Source organism: Acinonyx jubatus, chromosome A2 (genome assembly GCF_027475565.1).
Source record: "Acinonyx jubatus isolate Ajub_Pintada_27869175 chromosome A2, VMU_Ajub_asm_v1.0, whole genome shotgun sequence".
Lineage (NCBI taxonomy): Eukaryota > Metazoa > Chordata > Mammalia > Carnivora > Felidae > Acinonyx > Acinonyx jubatus.
The window spans coordinates 158,372,818-158,397,042 of NC_069383.1; the positions used below are offsets into that span (position 1 = coordinate 158,372,818).

Genomic DNA, 24,225 nt, shown 5'->3' on the forward strand with positions numbered 1-24,225 from the left:
CACCTGGCTGGCTCAGTCGGTAGAGCATGTGACTCGATCTCAGAGTCGTGAGTTCAAGCCCCATGTTAGGCATGGAACCTACTTAAAATTACAAAATTTAATATGTATCTCCAGGTTGTAAATTTAGGACCCACGTTGGGTGTAGCGATTGCTTAAAGTATTAAAGGGGGCACTTGGGTGGTTCAGTTGGTTACACATCAGACTCTTGGTTTCGGCTCAGCTCATGATCTCAAGGTTTGTGAGATTGAGCCCCGTGTTGGACTCTCTTCTGACAGCACAGAGCCTGCTTGGGATTCTCTCTCTCCCTTGCTCTCTGCTTCTCCCCTGCTCTTTCTTACGTGCATGCACTCTCTCTCTCAAAATAAATAAATTAAAAAAAATAATAAAACATAATCCTAGGGGCGCCTGGGGGGCTCAGTTGGTTAAACATCTGACTCTTGATTTCCACTCAGGTCATGAACTCACGTTGTGGGATGAAGCCAGGCATCCGGGCAACATGCTGGGCTTGGAGCCTGCTTGAGATTCTCTCTCTCTGCCCCGCCCCCACAGAAGCACGCTCTCAAAAACAAATTAAAAAAAAAATGTATGTTTTTATTTTTGAGAGAGAGACAGTGAGAGTGGGGGAAGGGCAGAGAGAGAGGGAGAGGAGACAATCTGAAGCAGGTTCCACGCCCTGAGCTGTCAGCGCAGAGCCCCACCCGGAGCTTGAACTCACGCACTGCGAGATCATGACCTGAGCCAAGTCAGACGCCCATTTACTGAGTCACCCAGGTGCTCCCAAAATGAATGTTTTAGAAGTGAATGATATACAGTTGGTGGGAGTGTCAACTCCCCCTCTGTGGAGAACAACTTAGCACTATCAGAACGAAAAATTGAACGCACCCTTTAACAAGCTGTTTCAGTTCTACAAATCTATTCATGTTCATAGGCATCAAAAAGCATTACTAGGTTTAAAAACAAGTTAGGGCCTCGCTCTCCTTTAGGCCAGCCGCTGGTCGTCCCGCCCCAACCCCGCGGTCAAGGCGCCCCAATGCTTGAGCGCGCCTTCCGGGCTTGGTCTTGGGGTCTGTAAGCCCGGCGCTCGCAAGACTCGCCGCGCTTCGGGCCCGTCACTGCACTTAACGCCCACCCGGGGCCGCCAGTCAACAACCGAGCCACTTTTTCCAGGCTGGATCCCAGTCCCCAGCCCTGCCTCGAGCCTTGTTCCCGCCCTTAATCCCGCTCCGTGGTTTAGTTCCAGCCCCTAGCTCATCCCCAGGTCTCCCGTCACCGCCCCAGGCTTGCCCTCGGGTCCCTAGTCACTGCCCCGTCAAGCCTCCAGGCTCTGCCCTAACCTCAGCCCCGCCCACAGCCTTGTCCCCGCCCCTGACCCCGCCTCCGGGTGCGTCACCGCCTCAGCCACGCCTTCCGGGCTCAGGCCTGGTTCCCAGCGTGTCCCCGGCGCTCCATCCAGATAGTGGGCGGGTCTGTCGCCGGGGCGGGTCTGTCGCTTGTCCCCGCGAGAGAAAAGGTGAAACTCTCCGCCGGCTGCTGGAGGCGGCGGCCTCCGCCTTGCGGGCACCCCCAGCCACCCGCCGCCTGCTGGCCCCCGGAGGGTGAGATCGTGAATCCCCTTACAGCCACAAGCGGAAGTGCGTGTCGGCGGGATCATGGCGACTTTGGCGGACCTGCCGGACTCAGTCCTGTTAGAGATCTTCTCTTACCTCCCGGTCCGGGATCGAATTCGCATCTCCAGGTGCGGCCCCGCCCCGCGGGTGGGGGGAAGAGCCGGGCGGGGGGAGCACCCGGAGATGCGAATCCGGTCCCCGGGGGGCCGCGGTTAGTTTTTTAACGGCGGGTCCCCTCCCCCCAGGGTTTGTCACCGCTGGAAGAGGCTGGTGGACGACCGGTGGCTCTGGCGACACGTCGACCTGACTCTGTACACGGTACACGGGGTCGACCGGGCGGGCATGGGCCGCGGTGGGGTCTCTGGGCCGCAAGGACCACTCCTTGCACCCTAGAGTTCGAGCTCGGCAGTCCAGGGTGCATCCCGGCAGCGTCCCTTAGCTGCCCTTCGGTGACCTCCTGGCCTGTTTCCCCATTTCCAAAATGAGGATAGCCAAGATCGTTCAGGGAGCTTAGAGCACTGTCTGGCGTACGGTGAGCCTATGACAAATGCCTCTTGATTACATTAGCTATTAATGAGGTTTTCTGGAGAAATCATTCTCCAGATTCAACTTAATTTCCAGAATTTATTTACTGAGTATTGCAACTGAACCTTTTCCACGTTTTCCCATTTGCATTGTATTTTTCTTGTTTTCTTATGAACTATTTCAAATATACAGAGAAATGTATAGAGGATAATCTGAAACAACTATGTACTTACCATCTAGATTTAACCCATTTTAACCTTTAGTCTTTTTTTTTTTTTTAAGTTTATTTAATTTGAGAGACAGAACAGAGCGAGCAGGGGAGGAGCAGAGGGAGAGAGAGGGAGAGAGAATTCCAAGCAGGCTCTGCACTCTGAGCGTGGAGCCCAACCTGGGGCTCAAACCCACCAATGTGGGATCATGACCTAAGCTGAAATCAAGAGTCCAATGCTTAAAGGACTGCGCCACACAGGTGCCCCAAACTTTTGGTCATTTTTGCTGCAGATCGTGTGAGACATACATGCAAAGACTTATGTATATGCATATGCATACATCATTTATAGATGTATTCATTGCATTTTTTGAAACCCTTCTCAGAGGTAACCACTATTATAAAATGGATTTGTAGTATTCCTTTCATGTTTTTATTTACTTCCTGTGTGACTACCCATAAGCAATATACAATTTTGTTAATGTGTTTCTAAAGTTGAAATAATGCTGTTCTGTCTAGATAATTAAATGCTATTTATTATATATCCACCGATGGCTTTATTTACACAACATTGCTTTTGACACATGTAAATCTAGCTCATTCCTTTCAACTTGTTAAGTGAATATACCACAATTTGTTTACCTGTTTTCCTGTTGACAGACCTTTAGGTTATTTCCAACTTTTTACTCTCACAAACAGTGTTATAAAATAGTGTCAAACTTCACTGTGTATATGAATCACCTAAAGATCTTGTTAAAATGCTGATTCTGGGGCACCTGGCTGGCTGATTCAGTAGAGTATGTGACTCTTGATCTCGGGATTGTGAGTTCAAGCCCCATGTTGGGTGTAGAGATTACTTAAACATAAAAATCTTAAAAAATAATTTAAGAAAATAATAAAATGCTGATTCTGATTCAGTGAGCTGGGTGGGGCCCCAGATTCTGATTTTCTAACAGCCCCTCAGGTTTTATGCTATGCACAAATTTTATACTATGCAGTTTCTTTTTTCTCTCTTCTTTCTTGTTTTGTTTTATGTTTATTTTTTGAGAGAGAGAGCGCAAGCAGGGGAGGGGCAGAGAGAGAATCCAAAGCAGGCTCCATCCTTGCTATCAGCACAGAGACTGATGTGGGGCTCAAACCGATGAACTGTGAGACCATGACCTGAGCTGAAGTGGACACTCAATGGAGCCACCCAGGCACCCCTACCGTCTTTTTAAAAAAAGGTTAAATGCACATACAACGAAATGCAAGGTGCTGCCACTTACATTTTGTTTGTTTTGCAGTAATTAACTTCCTGGGGTTAAGTTTTGCAGTTTTCACCGTTACTAGGTTGTGATTTTTGTTATTATTTTTTTATGCTTATTTATTTTTGAGAGAGAGAGAGAGAGAGAGCAGGGGAGGGGCAGAGAGAGGGAGACACAGAATCTGAATCAGGCTCTAGGCTTCAAGCTGTCAGCACAGAGCCCAATGTGGGGCTTGAACTCACAAACTGTGAGATCATGACCTGAGCTGAAGTGGGACGCTTAACCGACTGAGCCACCTAGATGCCCCTATTATTATTATTTTTAAGATGACTTTAATTTACTCTGGACAGTTGTAGCCTTTTTCAGTTGGGCTTTGTGTTGCTTATTCCTAGTGGCAGTGGCCACGAAGAAAGGGATAAATGCTGGTGACTTGTTCTGCTTTCTTACTTACAAGGACCCCACTCTGTTGCTGAAGACAGATCTGTTATGATCTTCCCTTTTCTCTCAGTGCTTTTGTTCAAACCTAGAAGTCAAAACGATGGGGTTCACTTGGCCTGTTACTCCTGGGGAGGTGCACGGTGAGGTAAGGCTGGCAGGGGTTGGGCAGAAGCCCAGGGGAGCACTAGTGCCCCAGCTGGGGCTGGTCCATCTCCAGGCAGGCAGGGGCCTTGGGATATTCTCCGTATCTCTCACCCTGTCACCCCCGCCTCTGGCTTTTACAGATGCGGCCTAAAGTCATGTGGCACCTCCTTCGCCGCTATATGGCATCCCGGCTCCGTTCCCTGCGGGTGGGCGGCTACCTGTTCTCAGGCTCCCAGGCCCCCCGGCTGTCCCCCGCCTTGATGAGGGCCCTGGGCCAGAAGTGCCCTAACCTGAAGCGTCTCTGCCTGCACGTGGCCGACCTGAGCATGGTGCCCATCACCAGCCTGCCCTGCACCCTGAGGACCCTGGAGCTGCACAGCTGCGAGATCTCCATGGCCTGGCTCCTCAAGGAGCAGGACCCCACCGTGCTGCCCTTGCTCGAGTGCATCGTGCTGGACCGGGTCCCTGCCTTCCGTGATGAGCACCTGCAGGGCCTGACGCGCTTCCGCGCCCTGCGGTCGCTGGTGCTGGGCGGTACCTACCGAGTGACCGAGACAGGGCTGGATGCGGGCCTCCAGGAGCTGGGCTACCTGCAGAGGCTGGAGGTGCTGGGCTGCACCCTCTCAGCTGACAGCACCCTCCTGGCCGTCAGTCGCCACCTCCGAGATGTGCGGAAGATCCGGCTGACCGTGAGGGGCCTCTCTGCCCCCGGCCTGTCCGTCTTGGAGGGCATGCCAGCCCTGGAGAGTCTGTGCTTGCTGGGCCCTCTCATCACCCCAGAAATGCCTTCCCCGGCTGAAATCCTCTCTTCCTGCCTCGCCATGCCCAAGCTCAGGGTCCTTGAGCTGCAGGGGCTGGGGTGGGAGGATCAGGAGGCTGAGAGGATCCTGTGTAAGGGGCTGCCCCACTGTATGGTCATCGTCAGGGCCTGCCCCAAAGAGTCCATGGACTGGTGGATGTGACTGCACCACCCATCCATGTTGGCTTTCATGGGTGAGCCCCAGACCCTCTGGACAGCACCTTGCAGAGGGCCCATAACCAGGTTGAGAGAGCCCAAAGCTACAAGGTAGAACGAAGGCCTTGGGGCCTCCGGACAGTTGGAATCCCTGTTTGCCAGTTGTTTGGCCTCTGTGACATCAGCCAGCTTCTCGGAGGGCCTATCCCCACATCTGGAAGTGGGGAAGATCATAGCTACCTCATGGTTATGTCACGAAGCCTTACTCTTTACCAGCCCCTGGGCCAAAAAGGTCCTCGACGATGGGTCATTCTCAGGAACAGAATGGATACAGCAGGGTGGGGTTAAGAGTTAGGGGGAGCTGAGGGCCAGGGCCCCTTTAGGAGGCCTGGCAAGACTATCTATGCATGTGCACCCCCACGCTGACACACCATTGATACATGAGGGATGCGATGAGAAAGCCCAGGAAGACTTCTGCTTTGACGATTGAAAGTGTCAGTGAAGGTTCTCAGTTGTACTTTCGGTATTTTGGTATTCTATATTTTCAAAATTTTCCACAATATATATTATTTTGCTATTAAAGAAAAATAATTTTTTTTTCCCAAAAGCATTTGGTTTATTCATTCAACAAACATTTCTTGCCTGCCCACTATTTTGCAAGCACTGGTCGAAGCCCTGGGGCCGCAGCAGTGAACAAAACAAGACCTGGGCAGACGGCAGGGTCGACCTCCAGGTGAACACATTGATGGGATGGTTTTAGAGACTGGGACAATTAAAAACATTTTTTTAATGTTTATTTATTTTTGAGAGAGAGAGAGAGAGAGACAGTGTGTGAGCAGATGAGGGGCAGAGAAAGAGAGAGGGAGACAGAATTTGAAGCAGGCTCCTGGAGCCTGGAGCTGAGCTGTCAGCACAACGCCCGACGCGGGGCCCGAAATCCCAGACCGCAAGATCACAACCTGAGCCAAAGTCGGACACTTCGCTGACTGAGCCACCCGGGTGCCCTGAGACTGAGACGATTTTGAAGTAGGCTCACATGATGGAGGTGCCTGTGCCTGGTGGAGTGGGTGGGGCAAGCCTCTCAAGTTTGGAGACCTGAGGGGTGAGGAGGAACCCCCTCTGGGAAGTGCGGGGGGGAAAAAGAAGGCCAAGACACTGGCTGAGATAGGGATGAGTTTGACCTCTTTCAAGATCAGGAAGAAGATCTGCGTGGCTGAGGGAGGAAGAGGTGAGCAATAGGAAGCGAAGTCGGCGGATGGGGTGAGGTTGGAGGGTCCCCACAGGTGGCACAGGCTTTAGGGGGTCAGAAAGCAGCAACTCCTTTTCCTGCCCGTTGAGTCTGAGCCACTTGAAAGATGCAGGTGGCAGGCCGATAGTGATCAGGAGATGAGTGTCGCTTCTGACCCGAGCTGGGGAGGAGGGCGTGTATGAACGCGACAGGATCACCACCTGCCCACTGGCCCAGCTTACCTGCTCTGTGGTGGGCCAGAGCCAGAAAAGAAGATGGGGTTGAACTGATACCCTTGGTTCCTTGTTCCAAGCTCACTTCTCAGAGGACCTGGCTGTCTCTCTCGTGCTTTCCCGCTAGGGGGTGGAGGAGAAATTCTCCATCTGGCCACCTGAGGACTATGGTTTGAGTGCTCCTCCAGTGTGGCCACGGTGAGTGTCTACCTATCCCATGCTGATCAAATCTGGCAGCTCCAGGCCAGGGCACCTGGGGGACTAGATTGTTCCAGGCTGGGGCACTGGTACTGAAGAGATGTCTTTCTCCCGGTCTCACCCGATTTCAGTGACCCCTTTCTGGGCTTAGCTCGGAGGGCTGGTAGGGTTATGGCAGAGCCTGACCACCGCCTTCGGGACCAGGGGCCAGGGGCTTGAGGATGCCCTCTGTTATGAAATGTACCTGAGGTCTGTTTTAATCACACATGGGGGCGCCCGGGTGGCTCAGTGAGTTGAGTGGCCAACTTCAACTCAGGTCATGATCTCACGGTTCGCGGGTTCAAACCCGGCGTCAGGCTCCGTGCTCACAGCTCAGAGCCAGGATCCTGCTTCAGATTCTGTGCCTCCCTCTCTCTCTGCACCTCCCCCACTCATGCTCTGCCTCCTCTCAAAAATAAATAAACATAAAAAAATCTTTTTTCAAAAATCACGTACGGCGATGGACACGGAGACAAGTGTCTTTGGAAGAAAACTTTATTACAGTAAAGCCTTGGTTTGCGAGCACAGTTTGTTCTGGAAACATGCTTGTAATCCGAAGCACTTGTATATCAAAGTGAATTTCCCCAGAAGAATGGAAACTCAGATGATTCATTCCACAACCCAAAAATATTTATATAAAAATGATTACAATACTGTAATATAATACAAAATAGTAAAGAAAATGCAAAATATAAATAAAAAAATAACCTGCACTTACCTTTGAAAACCTTCATGGCTGGTGTGAGGGAGACAAGAGAGAGGAGGGTGATTGTGTAGGAGACCGACTTTCACTATCACTAACGGAATCACTGCTCTTGGCTCCATGGAATCTTTTTCTTGTGCAACTTTAACAAGGAAGTTAGCCAATGACACTTGCTTTTGCCTCCTTCTGAGGATTTCGCCGAGATGTGGCATCGCATTGTCATTAAGCAGATTCCTCGCTCGCACTGCTACAGCCTTATTCGGGTGGTGCTTTTCTACAAAATCTTGCACTGTTTCCCACATTTTACACGTCTTCCCAATCTCATTTGGGGTAAGGGATTCCTCCGCCTTTTCCTCCTCCTCCTCCTCTGCAGACGAGATCTCATCCGTAACCTCTTCCTATTGCTTGCGATGCGGATCCATCAGCCATCAGTGGTCAGCTCCTGGCCATGTTCCTCCACCAGCTCTTGAATGACATCCTCATTCACCTCCAGTACCCCCTTGGTCTTCCCCAAGGATACAATTTCATCGGCCACCGGTGGCTCCTGTTCATGAGCAAGCCCCTCTAAGTCATATCTAAGAACACAAACAGGCCACAGTTTTCTCCAAGCAGAATTGAGGGTTCTCTTGGTGATCCCATCCCAGGCTCTGTCGATGATCTTGAGGCAGTTCACGATGTGGAAATGATTTTTCCAAAACTCTTGGAGGGTAAGGCTTGTTCCTTGGGCCACCTCGAAGCATCGCTGAAATAGTGCTTTAGTGTAAAGCTTTTTTAAAGTTCGCAACGACCTGCTGATCCGTGGGCTGGAGGACTGGAGTGGTGTTGGGAGGAAGGAACTTGACCTTAATGAACTTGAATTCCTCTAGTAAGTCATCCTCGAAGCCTGGAGGATGAGGAGGGGCGTTATCCATAACCAGCAAGGCTTTGAGTGGCAGATTCTTTCCTAAAAGGTACAGTACTTGTGATTCCCAAGAGGAGGGGAATGTCTCACAGAGCCATTATGGGGAAAAACCATAATGGGGTCTGTAGGAGGCAGGAGAAGTAGGAGGAAAGCACAGGCATGAGCCTTTATTATGGTTTTTGCAGGAAGAAATAGGCGACGCAGGGTAGGCAAGCTGAACAAGCTTAGAATTGGCTACTTTGAATAATTTTGGTGGGCTCTAGGCTCTAGAGGCCATTCCTAGTTGTCTGTTACTTGGCCCTGGCGTGATTTAGGGCAGAGGAAATATTGGCTTGCTGTGTTAGGGGTGAGATAACAGAGGTAGTTGGATTGGCTGGTTTGCATATGAAAGTGTGCTCAAAAGCAAGTTGTTTCCTATCTCTAGGAATTACCCATCCCTCAGAGGGGTGGTCCTGAGCCAGGTTTCCAAGGCCCTAAGGTGTCAAAGCATCACAAAATATAGAAAATTAAAAACAGGATTAAAATATAGAAAATTAAAAACAGGATTAAAAACCCTCCATTAGAAGTAAAGGGCAATCGCAAGAACTAACATTTCTCGAGTGTCTATTTTGTGTCAGGTACTATGCTCAGTCCTTCATGCATGGAATTTTACCAGCAGCCCAGTGAGGAAGGTACAGAGAAGGAAACTGAGGCACAGAGAAGTTAAGTTGCCCAAAGTCACACAACTAGAGAAGTAGCAGAACTGAGTAATCTTATCCTACCGTCCTAACCATTAGGCAAAACTGCCTAGCTGATAGGTAGCAGTTCTAAAAGCCTGGCCCAACAGTTGTGCCCCATCAGGGGACAAAGACTAGACATATAAATTTTTGCATAGCTCTACTGAGGTATAATTCATAGCAATAAACAGCACATATTTAGGTGCATAATTTGATGAATTTTGACACATGTGTATCTTGTCTTTTACTCATTATGATGATTTTAGGATTTATCCAAGCTCTTGTAGGAATCAAAACTTTGTTCCTGAGTAGTATTCCATCATGTGACTATAATAGCATAATTTGTTACCCATTCACCTTTGATGGGTATTTGTGTTAAAGCACATATATCTTGTTAAAATAATTTTTTCTGATATAAAAAATAATATATGCCTGTGAAGAATTTTAACAGTACAGAAAGGGTACCTCTTTCTAATCCCAGGCCCCAGAGGAAATCACTGTGAGAAGTTTGAGGTAGCCTTCTAGAATTTTGTCTACTATTGGGAGTTTGGAGAAAAATCAAAGACATTAAAATTTTTTTTTAATGTTTATTTTGAGAGAGAGAGAGAGAGAGAGAGAGAGAGAGACAGAATGCAAGGGAGGAGTACGAACTCATGAACTGTGAGATCATGACCTGAGCCGAAGTTGGATGCTTAACCAACTGAGCCACCCAGGCACCCCGACCTGCCTTTTCTCCCTCTTTCAATAACCCTTTTGAATGAAGTCTCTTTACCAATGTCCAGAATTATTTTTCACAATGATAAAGAAACAAAAATCCCTTGGGTCATTTTTGACCCTAAAACTACACAAATCCATCAGCAGATAGCCATTGGCTTTGCCTTAATTTTAGCACCAGAGTGGATCCCACTCCCTCCATTCTCCCCAGCCACCTTTGTCCAGACATCTCCATCTGTCACTGGGATTATTGCCTTAACTTTCTAATGGTCTTCGCTGATTCTATCTTTTCTTCCCTAGAGTCACACAAAAGACGAAGAGAATTTTATTTTATTTATTTAAAGTTTTTTAAATGTTTATTTATTTTCGAAGGAGAGAGAGACAGAGCATGAATGGGGGAGGGGCAGAGAGAGAGGGAGACACAGAATCCGAAGCAGGTTCCAAGCTCTGAGCTGTCAGCACGGAGCCCGATGCGGGGCTCGAACTCACGAACCGCGAGATCATGACCTGAGCCGAAGTCGGACACTCAACCAGCTGAGCCACCCAGGCGCCCCAAAGAGAATTTTAAAAATAGACATCAGGTCATGTTGCTCCTGGAGCTCAAAACTCTTCAGGGGCTCCTCCATTGCTCTCAAGGTAACACCCACAATTCTTAGAGTTGCTCAGATGGCCTTGTATGATCTGACTTCATTGCTTCTCTGACTTCACTTCCAATTAGTCTCCAACCTGCCCAACTCACTTCAAACATTTTAGACACTGGACTTCTGATGTTGCCTACTTTTTAAAAGTTTATTTATTTACTTTGAGGGAGAGAGAGAGAGAGAGAGAGAGAGAGAGAGAGAGACACTCCCAAGCAGGGTCTGCATTGTCAGTACAGAGCCTGATGCAGGACTCGAACTCAGAAACTGTGAGATCATGACCTAAGCCATAATCAAGAGTCAGATGCTTAACTGACTGAAATACCCAGGTGCCCCTCTGCTGTCGTTTTAAAGGCCAAACCTCTCCTACCTCAGGACCTTTGCCCTTGTTCATTCTCCAGAAACTCACACTCATTCCCTGAATTCCTCCAACCAGATGGCTGGGGGTGTACATGGCTCTGGGCCTTAGTTTTCTCATCTGTCAAACTATTCTTTCTCTTTACCTCAAACACCAGGCAGATATTATAACCAAAGGTATAGTGGGAAGGGAAAATGCTTTTCAAAGTGAGAACTGTTGGGGTGTCTGGGTGCTCCCTTGGTTAAGCGACCGACTCTTGATTTCGGCTCAGGTCACCATCTCTCTGTTGGTGGGATGGAGTCCCACGAGGGGCTCTGCACCGACAGCAAGGATCCTGCTTGGGATTCTCTCTTACTCTCTCTCTGCCCTTCCCCTGCTCTGTCTCTCTCTCAGAAATAAATAAATCAACATTTAATGTGAGAACTGTTGACCTTAAAAACAAAACTGGCGGTTATTTTATCAGCAAAAGATGGGCTTATTTAGGAACAGCAAAAATTTGCAACCCCAGGCCCAGGCAAACCATGGCAAAACCATAGGTAAGTCCCCACAATAAAGGAAGGTAGCTCTTTTTATAGGGGAAAAAGGGGGAGTGGGGAGGGGCTTTTATAAATTAAAAGTGCATTGGAATAAATTGGGAGTTTGAAGTATAGTGGCTTCTCATTGGCTGAGCTGTTGCTGGGGGAGGAAAAAGCTTCCTTCCTCTTGCTGGGATACTAAAGGAGTACTTACTTACAAGGTAGGTCCCTCTCTTCCTGTTGGACCTACAATTGACTAGTGCTGGGCATGAAAGCTCTCCCTGCTGGTCTCCCAACTCCATTCTAAATGAGGTTTCCTTTCATTCGTTTTCACAAACCTTCCCAATAGGGAAGTAAAGTTTTATAGTTCGTTTCAAGAGCTACTTGAGATAGAGTGTAATACCCTCAATAACCAGAAGATGGCAGCACGTCACCGGATTTGCCACGTAGATAATTGTACCCTCACAATATAGGAATTAGGAGACGTTGCTAGTATTTATACACCTCGTCACCCTTCATAAATAGGGAAAATGGAAGGAATGTATACTTGTCGGGCATCTACTGTATGGGCTGGATACTCTTATTTACATTTGTGACTTAAGTCAGAGCACGTCCCCCATCTCTCAGAACTCCCCCAAAACAATCAAATGGGAAATGAAACAAAAAGTTAAATGTATATATATATATATATATATATATATATATATATATATATATATAGTGTCTACGAGTGAACCTAACTGAAAGATACAACCCACTGAAGAAAATTTAAAAACTTTAAGGCCTTAAGGAAGGAACGGGATGAATGGAGGTGCGATCCACTTTGTGGACTGACAGATACTTTTGTAAACCTGGTGTTCTGTCACAGTCTTGGAAGGAATGACAAAAGAAGCAAGAAAAGCTTTTATTGGGTATCCTGAGGACGGGCCCACTGAGAGTGAGGCCCGCCCAAGCCCTGCCCTCACACCTGGTTGTCATCCGGTTTCCGCCCCCTGAGCCCGGAAGCCCCCTTAGCCCTGCCCACAACGCACTACGCTTACCCTCAAGCCCCGCCTTCTAGGATTGGTCTTCACCCCCCCCCCCGGCACGCCCCCAAGGCCTTGTCTCAGGCCAAGCCACGCCCCCAGGCACTGTCCCCGCCCCTTCCCCGCCCACTAATCCTCGTAATTCCTGGCCGGGCGGATTCAAGACCCTTGCCTGCCCGCTGGCTTCTTCAAGCTCTGCCCCCTCCGACTCCGCTGGGCGGGAGCCCGGGGGACCCGCGCCATCTCGGCTCACAAAACCGGAAGCAGAAGTGTCTGTCAGCCGGGGCGCCGCCGCAGTCTGCATCGCCTCTGGGGCATATGGGGGCGCCCAGCTCTGGCGTCGCCTGGTGGGTCTGGCTCGAAAGATCCGGGGCCAAAGGGCAGGTCCGGTCAGTCCCTTGCGGCGCGTTTTCCGAGAGACTTCGGATCCAGCGCTCTTCCCGGCAGGCGGGGGCCGGGTTGCTCTGGTGTGGTGGAAGTAATGGGTCCAGATGACTCTGGACCTCAGTTTTCTCATCTGCTGCTCCTTCCATCTCCCCGCTGCTCCTTCTCCTCCTTCTCCCCCTTCGCCCCAAGCACTAGGCTGATGTTATAACCCCAAAGTATAGTGGGAAAGGAAAAGGGCTTTTCTTTTCTTTTTAAAAGAGAACTTTTAATTTTTTATTGAAAAAAACTTAATTTTTTAAAATTTACATCCAAGTTGGTTAACATGTAGTGTAATAATGATTTCCGAAGTAGAATGGAGTGATTCATCGCTTACATATAACACCCAGAGCTCATGCCAACAAATGTCCTCCTTAGTGCCCCTTGCCCTTTAATGAGAACTTTTAAAAGGACATGAGCATGGATGATCTTAAAAACATGTTGTATGAAAAGAAGCCTTGCTCCAGTGTATATATGATTCTATTTAATGTTTAACTTTTTGAGAGAGAGAGACAGAGCGGGGGGGGGGGGGGGGGGCAGAGAGACAGGAAGACACAATTGGAAGCAGGCTCCAGGCTCTGAGCTGTCAGCACAGAGCCCAGTGCGGGGGTTTTAACCCATGAGCAGTGAGATCATGACCTAAGCTGAAGTTGGACGCTTAACCGACAGAGCCACCCTGGCACCCCAAAAGTTCTTAAAAATTTAAACTATAGGGGGCACTTGGCTGGCTCAGTTTGTGTAACATGCAACTCTTGATCTTGGGGTTGTGAGTTTGAGCCCCATGTTGGGTATAGAGATTACTTAAAAATAAAATCTTTAATGATAAATAAAATCTTAAAAAATAAAATAAAATTTAAACTATAAATGTGTTTCCTGTTGTGAAAATAAAGGGCAACCTCACTAAAATGGAGTCAGGAGGCCAGAAGGGATAGGTCTAACTCTACTACTCCATGTTAACTACAGGAAGAACTGTTATAAGCCCCATCAGGGAATGATGTACATTGTGTCTCATGCAAGAAATTGACTACCCAGGCAGCTCAGCAGATGGGAAACTCATCACTCTCAACTCTTGCTTTTATCTGTCAGTTAGACTGATTCAAAACAACCCCTCCCAACTTACTCTTTTCCATGAAATAACATTACTTTGTTGGGCTATACTATGGTTTTTGCCATTGTTTGCTTGTTCCAAATTGTAATTGTTGGCCATTCTTGAATAAACCTATATTTTGCTAGTAAAATAATTTTTAAGGTCAACTTTTTTTTTTTTGGTATTTCTTATTTAAAAAAATTTAATGTTTATTATTTTGGGGAGAGAGGGCAGGGCAAAGAGAGAGGGAGAGACAAAATCTGAAGGAGGATCCAGGCTCTGAGCTCTCAGCACAGAGCCCTACATGGGGCTTGAGCTCATGGATGGTAAGATCATGACCTGAGCCAAAGTCAGACTCTTAACAGAGCCACCCAGGAGCCCCTTTTTAAGAGGTTTAAAAAGAAATGATTGAATGAATCTCCACAGGATTGTTTGTAAACATACTATAAATAGTACATTCCAATGTGGCACCCACATAGGAAATGTTTTCTTGTATGTTTGTTTTACCATCTGTCTTCCTCCCCAGTTGAAAAAAGAGTTCTGTGAAGGCAGGACTTGAATAAATGAAAGGAAAAGCATTATTAAGGGAAGTGATGGTTGGGGCATTTGGCTGGCTCAGTCACAAGAGCATGCGACTCCTGATCTTGGGCTCCTGAGTTCAATACCCCACGTTGTGTGTAGAGATTACTTAAACACATAAAAACTTAAGTAAAAACAAAAAGTGATGGTGACCACACAAAACCCAGCAAGTGAAATATATAAAAGATCTAAACATGTTCATACTTAATGAAAGTCTAAAAATGCTTCACTATTTGCCATATAAAAACGGAAAGATTTAAAACATAAGGCCAACGGTCCCAAGACTACTACAGAAATGTACGACAAGTTCAAAGGTAATACCAAAAACTTCTGAGAAGGGGCAAAGAAGTTTTTAAAGAATAGTGAAAAGGATGTATCAGGTATCAACTGCTTCATAACAAAGCACCTCCAAGCTTAGTACATCCTTGAACCCCGCTGCAGGAACTCAGAGAACAGCATTTTTTGATTGGGAGCTGCCTGACTGGTCCGAGGTGGGCGCGAGGCTCGGTCCAACCGACTCTGTACCGTTCTGGTCCCGCGCCGAAGTCCGTGCCCTCGGCCTCGGCGCCGCTAAGTCCTGCCGGAGCCTTCCTTCCACCTTTAAGCCCCGAGACCGGAAGTGGAGTGCTTGGGACCTGAGCAGCGGCCAACTTCCCTTTACGGTTTTTCTCTGTATTTGCCTGCGGCACAGAAGAGCGACTGCAGGTGCGAGGTCGGAGCTAGAGCTGGGAGAAGGGCCTCTGGGGAGTGGGTCTGGACTACGGCGAGGATGCGAGGCTCGCGGAAGGCGGGGTCTTGGTCAGGGTGGGCAAACGGGGCCTCTCGGAGGCGGGCCTCTGTGGGGTGCGTGGCCGGCGAGGGCGTGGTCTCGGTGGGGGCCCTGGCGGGGGGCGGGGACTGAGTGGGCGGCCGCGCGCCCCGGCAGGGGCTGGGTCTCGCGAGCGTGGAGATCAACGGACGTTGGTCGCTTCTCGGGGCCTTCCGACCTTCTGAACTGGGGGTGTCGGTTGGGGCGGGAGTGAGAGGTGTTGGTGAAATCTACTTCCAGGGTGTCCCCTTCTGCCTTCGTTATACAGGAGAATTTCACTTGTGGCTTTTGTGAGAATTGTTGAGGTGAGAATATCTTAAACTTAATTTTGGTGAATTACGTTTGATAAATTCATGTGGGAAAATGCTTTCTCAGGATTCTAGCGTGAGGGTCAATAAAAAGTGTAATGAAGAAAATGAAATGAAGTAAGTGAAAATGTAAGTAACAAGCCTTACAATTAAAGTTATTCACCTCTGTACTTCGCAAATCAGCTACACCTCTCTTCCAAGGGCCTGCCCTCGCGGTCGAGTTTTATTTTTTATTTTTTTAAAGGTTTTGTATTTTTTTTTAAGTTTGTTTAGTTGAGATAGAGAGAAAGCGAGAGCGCGCGCGTCTGTGCGGACGTGGGGGGAAGCGGGCAGAGAGCCTGATGCGGGGCTTGAACTTAGGAGCCGTGAGATCGTGACCTGAGCCTAAGGCAGGAGTCCAGCGCTTAAGGGACTGAGCCATCCAGGCTCCCCTGGGAAGAGGGTAGACTCTTGATTTAAAAAGCTCTTCCCTTAGTTGGAAAGAAGGCAAAAGTGACTCTGATCCGTGAGATTAGCTGTGTGCAGAGGTGACGCCTCAGCTACGTGCATTATGTTTGCGCTTGACTTTTTCTTGATTACACAAGTGATGCGTGGGTATGTTGTTTTGTTGTTTAACATTCAAATAATTCAGAAACTATAGTAAGAATGTTAGCGGTTCCCTTCACACTCTCCCTGCCAAGTGCACCTAAAATACAATGTCCTGCTTTGTAGGCCTCCAGTGTTACTGATGGCAGTGTGGCCTTGCCCTAATTTTTTTTTTTTTATTGTGGTCGAATGTACATATAAAAATTTCCCTTTAACCTTTTTTGAGGGTACTGTTCATTGGCGTGAAATACAATCACATTATTGTGCGACCGTTAACCACCACGCATCTTCAAAATTTTTCATTTTCCCCAAATGAAACTGTTCTCATTAAAAAGAAATAACGCCCCATGGGGCGCCTGGGTGGCTCAGTCGGTTAAGCGTCAGACTTCAGCTCAGGTCATGATCTCACAGTCTGTGAGTTTAAGCCCCGCGTCGGGCTCTGTGCTGACAGCTCAGAGCCTGGAGCCTGTTTCCGATTCTGTGTCTCCCTCTCTCTCTGCCCCTTCCCCACTCACGCTCTGTCTCTCTCTGTCTCAGAAATAAATGAAAACATTTTTAAAAAATTAAAAAAAGAAACAAAAAACTTCCCGTAACCCTAACTCCCAGCCCCTGGTAATCTCTATTCTATTTTCTTTCTCTCTAAACTGGACTATTGTTGGTACCTCATATAAGTGGAATCGTGCAATATCGTTCTTTTGTGTCTAGATTATTTCACTTAAGATAATGTTCTAAAATACACGCATGTTGTAGCATGTATCAGGATTTTATTCCTTTGTAAGGTTGAATAATATTATATTTATATATTTATTATAGACATAGTTTATATATGTTTATATTTTGCATATTTTATATCTTGTTATATTTTTATATATTTCATATTGTATAGTTACATATTTTGCATATTTTACATTTTTGTATATTTACATTTTGTATATATTTTATAATTTATATTGTAAAATGAACTTATATTTAATATAGATGTAATATATAAATATATATTCTATGCCCTTACATTTATTTACACTAGAATTTTATATAATATAATATATAAATATAACTATAACATTATTCAACCTTAAGTGTATACATTTTGTTTTTCTGTTCATTTGGGTTGTCCACCTTTTGGCTTTTGTGAATCATGCCACTACGAACATTGGTTTACAAATATCTCTTCAAGTTTCTGCTTTCAGTCCTTTTGGATATATACTCAGAAGTGGAATTACTGGATCATATGGTAATTCGATGTTAAGCTTTTTGAGGAACCACAACACTATTCTCTACAGTGGCTGTACCATTTCACATTACCATCAGCAATGAGTAAGGGTTATAATTTCTCCATATCCTCACCAACACATTTTTATTTATTTATTTTTTATTGAAATTTTTTTTAGTGTGTGTTTATTTTTGAGAGAGAGAGAGAGCAAGCAGGGGAGGGGCAGAGAGAGAGGGAGACACAGAATCTGAAGCAGGCTCCAGGCTTCAAGCTGTCAACACAGAGCCTGACACAAGGCTCAAACCCACAGACCGTGAGATCATGACTTGAGCTGAAGTTGGACGCTTAACTGACTGAGCCACCCAGGTGCCCCTATTTTTATTTTTTTGGTAATAGCTATCCTAATAGATATGAAGTAGCATTTCCTTATGGGTTTGATTTGCATTTCCCTGATGATTAATGATGTTGAACATCTTGTTATGTGCTTATTGATCATATGTATGTCTTTATTTTAATGTTTATTTATTTATTTTGAGAGAGAGAGCCCAAGTGGGGTAGGGGCAGAGAGAGAGGGGAGAGAGAGAATCCCCTCTGCACTCTCAGTGCAGAGCCTGACATGGGGCTCAAATTCACAAACCATGAGATCATGACCTGAGCTGAAACCAAGAGTCCGACACTTAACTGACTGAGCCACCCAGGTGCCCCTATATGCCTTCTTTGGAGAAATATCTGTTCAAGTCCTTTGCCTGACAGTCATTTTCTTTTTTTTTATTAAAAAATTTTTTTTCAATGTTTATTTTTGAGAGAGACAGAGTGTGAGTAGGGAAGGGGCAGAGAGAGAGGGAGATACAGAATTCAAAGCAGGCTCCAGACTTTGAGCTCTGAGCTGTCAGCACAGAGCCTGACGCGGAGCTCGAACCCACGAACTGTCAGATCATGACCTGGGCTGAAGTTGGATGCCCAACCGACTGAGCCACCCAGGCGCCCCTGCCTAACAGTCATTTTTAATGCATGTATATACCTTTCTGCATATACATATTTTATAAATTATGTAAATATATTTATACTTTACCTTCAGATCTATATCAGTTTTTGTTTTAAGCACCATAATCATTTCCCACAGTATGAATATATGATAATTATTTGGGCCCTTGCTATAATGTAATGTATATTTCAATTGGTTCCAGTTTTTACCTATTATAAACAGTTTTTAATGAACAAGCTTGAACACACACACATGTATCTATCTATCTATCTGCACAGATGCCAGAGTTTCTCTTGGCTATGGTCCTACAAGTTGCTAGTTGAAGGCATAGGACTATTTAAAATTTTAGTAGACATAAATTCCAATATCCCAGCACACTCCCAACTATCAGTGGCCTCTAGTCATCCTTTGTCATCTGTGGCTAAGACAGTTTTTCTACCCAGTGCCAAGGGATTGGTGGTCTGAACTTGGAATCCAGATAAGTTATCCCCTAGAAGCCCTCCCTTGGCCTGCTGGTCTACCTAGTTTTGAAATTATTCCTGCCAACCCACATTCCCACAAACTAAACAATAGATCTTGATATACTTCTTACAAAAAGATTGCCCCCAAAGTCTCAATTCCCCCAAAAGCCTCTCTAAGGGGGAGCATACCGTGTGGGAGTTGCCCTGCCCTAGGAGGAAATTTCCCTTCCTTTCCTGAGCCCTCCAGCTGTCCATCCCTTCCTCTATTGCCATGATGTGGGAGACAGTGGTCAGATGGATAGACGTACTCCCTCTCTGTGCTCCCTAGCTCCTTAGTGTCTGGGCTCTCTGTTGCTATATTACCCCTCCCACTTCTTTTTAATAGTTTATTTATTAATTTTGAGAGAGAGAAAGAACACACAAGCAGGGGAGGAGCAGAGAGAGAGAGGGAGAGAGAGAATCTCAAGCAGGCTGTGCACTGCCAGTGCAGAGCCCAGTGTTGGGCTTGAACCCACGAACTGTGGGATCATGACTTGAGCTGAAGTCGAGTCAGCTGCTTAACCATCTGAGCCACCCCTTCTGATTTGATGGGAAAATATGCCATACGTAAAATATGTTAAATGTTCTGTGTATCTATAAGGTATATTGTATATGATATATACATATTTTCACATATTATACAAAATATATATGTTTTCCTGTAAAACTTCACCTTGAACAATTTGCCACCTTTTTTTTTGTTTCAACTTTTTACTTAAATTCTAGTTAGTTAACATATAGTGTAATATTGGTTTCAGGAGTAGAATAAATTCTACTGTAATTTATGTAATTCTAAGTAATTTATCACTTACAGGGGTGCCTGGGTGGCTCAGTTGGTTAAGCATCTGACTTTGGCTCAGGCCAATGATCTCGCGGTTTGTGAGTTCGAGCCCCGCATTGGGCTCTGTGCTGACAGCTCAGAGCCTGGAGCCTGCTTCGGATTCCGTGTCTCCCCCTCTCTCTGCCCCTCCCATGCTCATGCTCTGTCTCTGTCTCTTAATAATTAATGTTAAAAAAAGTAATTTATCACTTACAGCTAACACCCAGTGCTCATCACTAGTGCCTTCCTTAATATCCATCACCCATTTAGCCCATCCCTTGCCCAACTCCCTCACCAACCCTCAGTTTGTTCTCTATAGTTGAGCCTCTTATGGTTTGCTTCCCTCTTTTTTCCCCTTCCCTTATGTTCATCTCTTGTGTTTCTTAAATTCCACATATGAGTGAAATCACATGGTATTTGTCATTCTCTGATTGACTTCTTTCACTTAGCATAATACATTGTAGCTCCATCCATGTCACTGCAAATAGCAAGATTTCATTCAATTTGATGACTGAGTAATATTCCATTGTACATGTGTACCACATCTTCTTTATCCATTCATCAGTTGATAGACAATTGGGCTCTTTCCATAATTTGACTATTGTTGATAATGCTGGTATAAACATTGGGGTGCATGTGTCCCTTTGAATCAGTATTTTTGTATCCTTTGGGTAAATACCAAGTAATGCAATTGCCTGGTCATAGGGTAGTTCTATTTTTATTAAAAAAATTTTTTTTGAAGCTTATTTATTTATTTTGAGAGAGAAAGCATGTGAGTGGGGGGGAGGGGCAAAGGGAAACTGAGAGAATCTTAAGCAGGCTCCACACTCATTGCCAAGCCCCATGGGGGGGCTTGATCCTGCAACCCTAGGATCATGAACTGAGCCAAAATCAAGAGTCTGATGTTCAACTGCTCAACTCAGCCAACTGAGCTACCCAGACGGCCTGAGTTTGATGTTTTTTTTAAATAGATTTTGGATACTAATCCTTTTTCAGATATGTCATTTGTGGGGCACCTGGGTGGCTCAGTTGGTTAAGCGACTGACTCTTGATTTCAGCTCAGGTCATGATCTCACAATTTGTGAGATTGAGGCGCCCTGCCCAACCCCCGTTGGGCTCTGTGCTAACAGCAAGGAGTCTGTTTGGGATGTTTTCCCTGCCTCTCTCTCTCTCTCTCTCTCTCTCTCTCTCTCTCTCTCTCTGCCTTTCTCTCTCTCTCTTTTTGAGAGAGAGAGGCTACAAGTGAGCGAGGGGCAGAGTGAGGGAGGGAGGGAGGGCAGGAGGGAGGGAGGGAGAGAGAGAGGAGAGAGAGAGAGAGAGAGAGAGAGAGAGAGAGAGAGAAAAGTGTGGCTCACCCAAAGCAGGGCTCGTGCTCACTTGATGCAGGGCTCGGAATCATTAACTGTGGAATCATGACCTGAGCTGAAGTTCGATGCTTAACTGACTGAGCCACCCAGGTGCCCCTCTCTCTCTCTCAAAATTAATAAACTGAAAAAAAGATATGTCATTTGCAGATATCTTCTCCCATTTTGTAGGTTGGCTTTTAGTTTTGTTGACCATTTCCTTCACTGTGCAGAGGCTTTTTCTCTTGTTGAAGTCACAATAGTTCATGTTTGCTTTTGTTCCCCTTGCCTCCAGTGACCTATCTAGTAAGAAGTTGCTCCAGCCCAGGTCAAAGAGGTTGCTGCCGGTTTTCTCCTCTAGGAGTTTGATGGCTTCCAGTCTCACATTTAGGTCTTTCACCCATTTTGAATTTATTTTTGTGTATGGTGGAAGAAAGTGGTCCAGTTTCATTCTTCCTGCATGTCACTGTCCAGCTTTCCCAAAATCATCTGTTGAAGAGACTGTCGAATTTGCCTTTTCTTAATCTTTCCCTCTTAGGGTGATAGCACCACCACCTATCCAGTTTAGTGGTTTTGTAAGGAGAGACCATTGCTGTAGGCAGAATACTCCCATCCTAAACACTGGCACTAAAGAGCTTTTCTTTTATAGGAAAGAATTTACAAGACTGGGAAGTGGGATGAGTGGGTGGGGTGATAGGATAGTTGATCAGGGAGATCAGCTGATTGTCGGGGAGGGGCTGTAGAGGGTTGATCTGAGTCCCTGTGCTCAGGGGTGAGTTCAGGAGGAGAGAAGCTTGGCTGAAGTTTAGTGAACTCAAATTAAATTCAGAGGCATTTTATCTAAGTAGTTTAGTGGGGAACAAACAGTGGAGCTACTCATTCATGAGACAAAGGTGGGAATTTGGATGGTCTGTGCCTGGCATTGTCAAAGGTAAACAAGGGGTCATCATCCTGCCCTATCTAAGTCATGCAGGGAAGGGTGTTTCGTTGTATTCGGGCATTCCCAGAACACAAAAAGGGCTGGGGAATTTCTTGCCCATCACAGTTTTCCAGGAGCACAGGGTTTGGGTGTGAAGCTTGACATTGTGAGTATAAAAACCTTCTGTGGTTTCTCTAAGTTCTCAAAACTGGCTACACATCTCCCCCTCTTCTCACTTTTCATCCCAATCTAACTCTAGCAGATCCTTTGACATTTCCTTCAATATGTGTACAATCATCTCTTCTGCTCCCAAGGAGTCCCCATTCTCACCTGGATCCTGCTGTTGCCCCTTACCATCCACCCCCACTTTTACTGTTGCTTTCCCTGTTCTGTCCTATGAACAGCTGCCAGTATGATCTTTTTTATTTTTCACTTTAAAAAATTTAAATCCAACTTAGTTAACATATAATGTAATAATAATTTCAGGAATAGAATTTAGTAATTCATCACTTACATATAATACCGAGTGCTCATCCCAACAAGTGTCCTCCTTAATGCCCCTCACCACTGTAGCCCAGCCCCCCTCCCAACATCCCCCCCCAGAAACCCTTAGTTTGTTCTCTGTATTTAAGAGTCTCTTGGGGCGCGTGGGTGGCTCAGTTGGTTAAGCGTCCCACTTCGGCTCAGGTCATGATCTCAGTCTGTGAGTTCGAGCCCCTCATCAGGCTCTGTGCTGACCGCTCAGAGCCTGGAGCCTGCTTCGGATTCTGTGTCTCCCTCTCTCTCTGTCCCTCCCACACTCGCACTCAAAAGTAAAATAAAAACATAAAAAAACAATGCTAATATCATCCTCAATGGGGAAAAACTGAGAGCTTTCCCCCTAAGGTCAGGAACAAGACAGGGATGTCCACTCTTGCCACTGTTATCAACATAGTATTGCAAGTCTTAGCCTTAGCAATCAGACAACACAAAGAAATAAAAGACATCCAGATCGGCCAGGGGGAGGTCAAACTTTCACTCTTTGAAGGTGACATGATACTCCATATGGAAAGCCCAAAAGATTCCACCAAAAACCTGCTAGAACTGATCCATGAATTCAGCAAAGTCGCAGGACATAAAATCAATGCACAGAAATCGGTTGTGTTCCTATACACCCAATAATGAAGCAACAGAAAGAGAAATCAAGGAATCGATCCCATTTACAATTGCAGCAAAAGCCATAAAATACCTAGGAATAAATCTAACCAAAGAGGTGAAAAATGTATACACTGAAAACTATAGAAAGCTTATGACAGAAATTGAAGAAGATACACACAAAATGGAAAAATATTCCATGCTCCTGGATGGGAAGACCAAATATTGTTAAAATGCTGGTGTGACCCAAAGCAATCTACATATTCAATGCAATACCTATTAAAATAACACCAGCATTCTTCACAGAGCTAGAACAAACAATCCTAAACTTTGTAGGGAACCCATACCCATACCCTTTGTGTGGAACTTTGTAAAGACCCCCAAATAGCCAAAGCAATCCTGAAAAGGAAAACCAAAGCTGGAGGCATCACAATCCTGGACTTCAAGCTGTATTACAAAACTGTAATCATGAAGACAGTATGGTACTGGCACAAAAACAGACACTCAGATCAATGGGACAGAATAAAGAACCCAGAAATGGACCCACAAACGTATGGCCAACTAATCTCTGACAGAGCAGGAAAGAATATCCAATGGAATAAAGACAGTCTCTTCAGCAAATGGTGCTGGGAAAACTGGACAGCGACATGCAGAAGAATGAACCTGGACCACTTTCTTACACCATACACAAAAATAAACTCAAAATGGATGAAAGACCTAAATGGAAGACAGGAAGGCATCAAATCCGAGAGGAGAAAGCAGGTAAGAGCCTCTTCAACCTCGGCCGCAGCAACTTCTTACACGACACGTCTCCGGAGGCAAGGGAAACAAAAGCAAAAATGAACTATTGGGACTGCATCAAAATAAAAAGCTTCTGCACAGCAAAGGAAACAATCAGCAAAACTAAAAGGCAACCAACAGAATGGGAGAAGATATTTGCTAATGACATATCAGACAAAGGGTTAGCATCCAAAATCCATAAAGAACTTCTCAAACTCAACACCCAAAAAACAAAGAATCCAGTGAAGATATGGGCAAAAGACATGAAGAGACACTTCTCCAAAGAAGACATCTAGATGGCCAACCGACACATGAAAAGATGTTCAGCGTCACTCATCATCAGGGAAATACA

At 46.0% G+C, this 24,225-nt stretch overlaps 1 protein-coding gene and 1 long non-coding RNA gene across 2 annotated transcripts in view; both read left to right on the forward strand.

Annotated features, from left to right (window-relative positions):
• Nucleotides 1–5,728, forward strand: FBXL12 (F-box and leucine rich repeat protein 12). The gene is made up of 3 exons (XM_027050232.2): nt 1–1,735; nt 1,853–1,925; nt 4,307–5,728. Exons 1-3 carry the CDS (start codon nt 1,650–1,652, stop codon nt 5,126–5,128), a joined length of 981 nt encoding a protein of 326 aa, XP_026906033.2. The 5' UTR covers nt 1–1,649; the 3' UTR covers nt 5,129–5,728.
• Nucleotides 5,729–15,387: 9,659 nt separating this feature from the next.
• The window catches only part of LOC106979033 (uncharacterized), a 52,193-nt gene continuing 43,355 nt past the window's right edge, over nt 15,388–24,225 (forward strand). The window contains exon 1 of the long non-coding RNA XR_008297300.1: nt 15,388–15,591. This is a non-coding gene — a long non-coding RNA (uncharacterized LOC106979033). The remainder of the gene's footprint in view (nt 15,592–24,225) is intronic.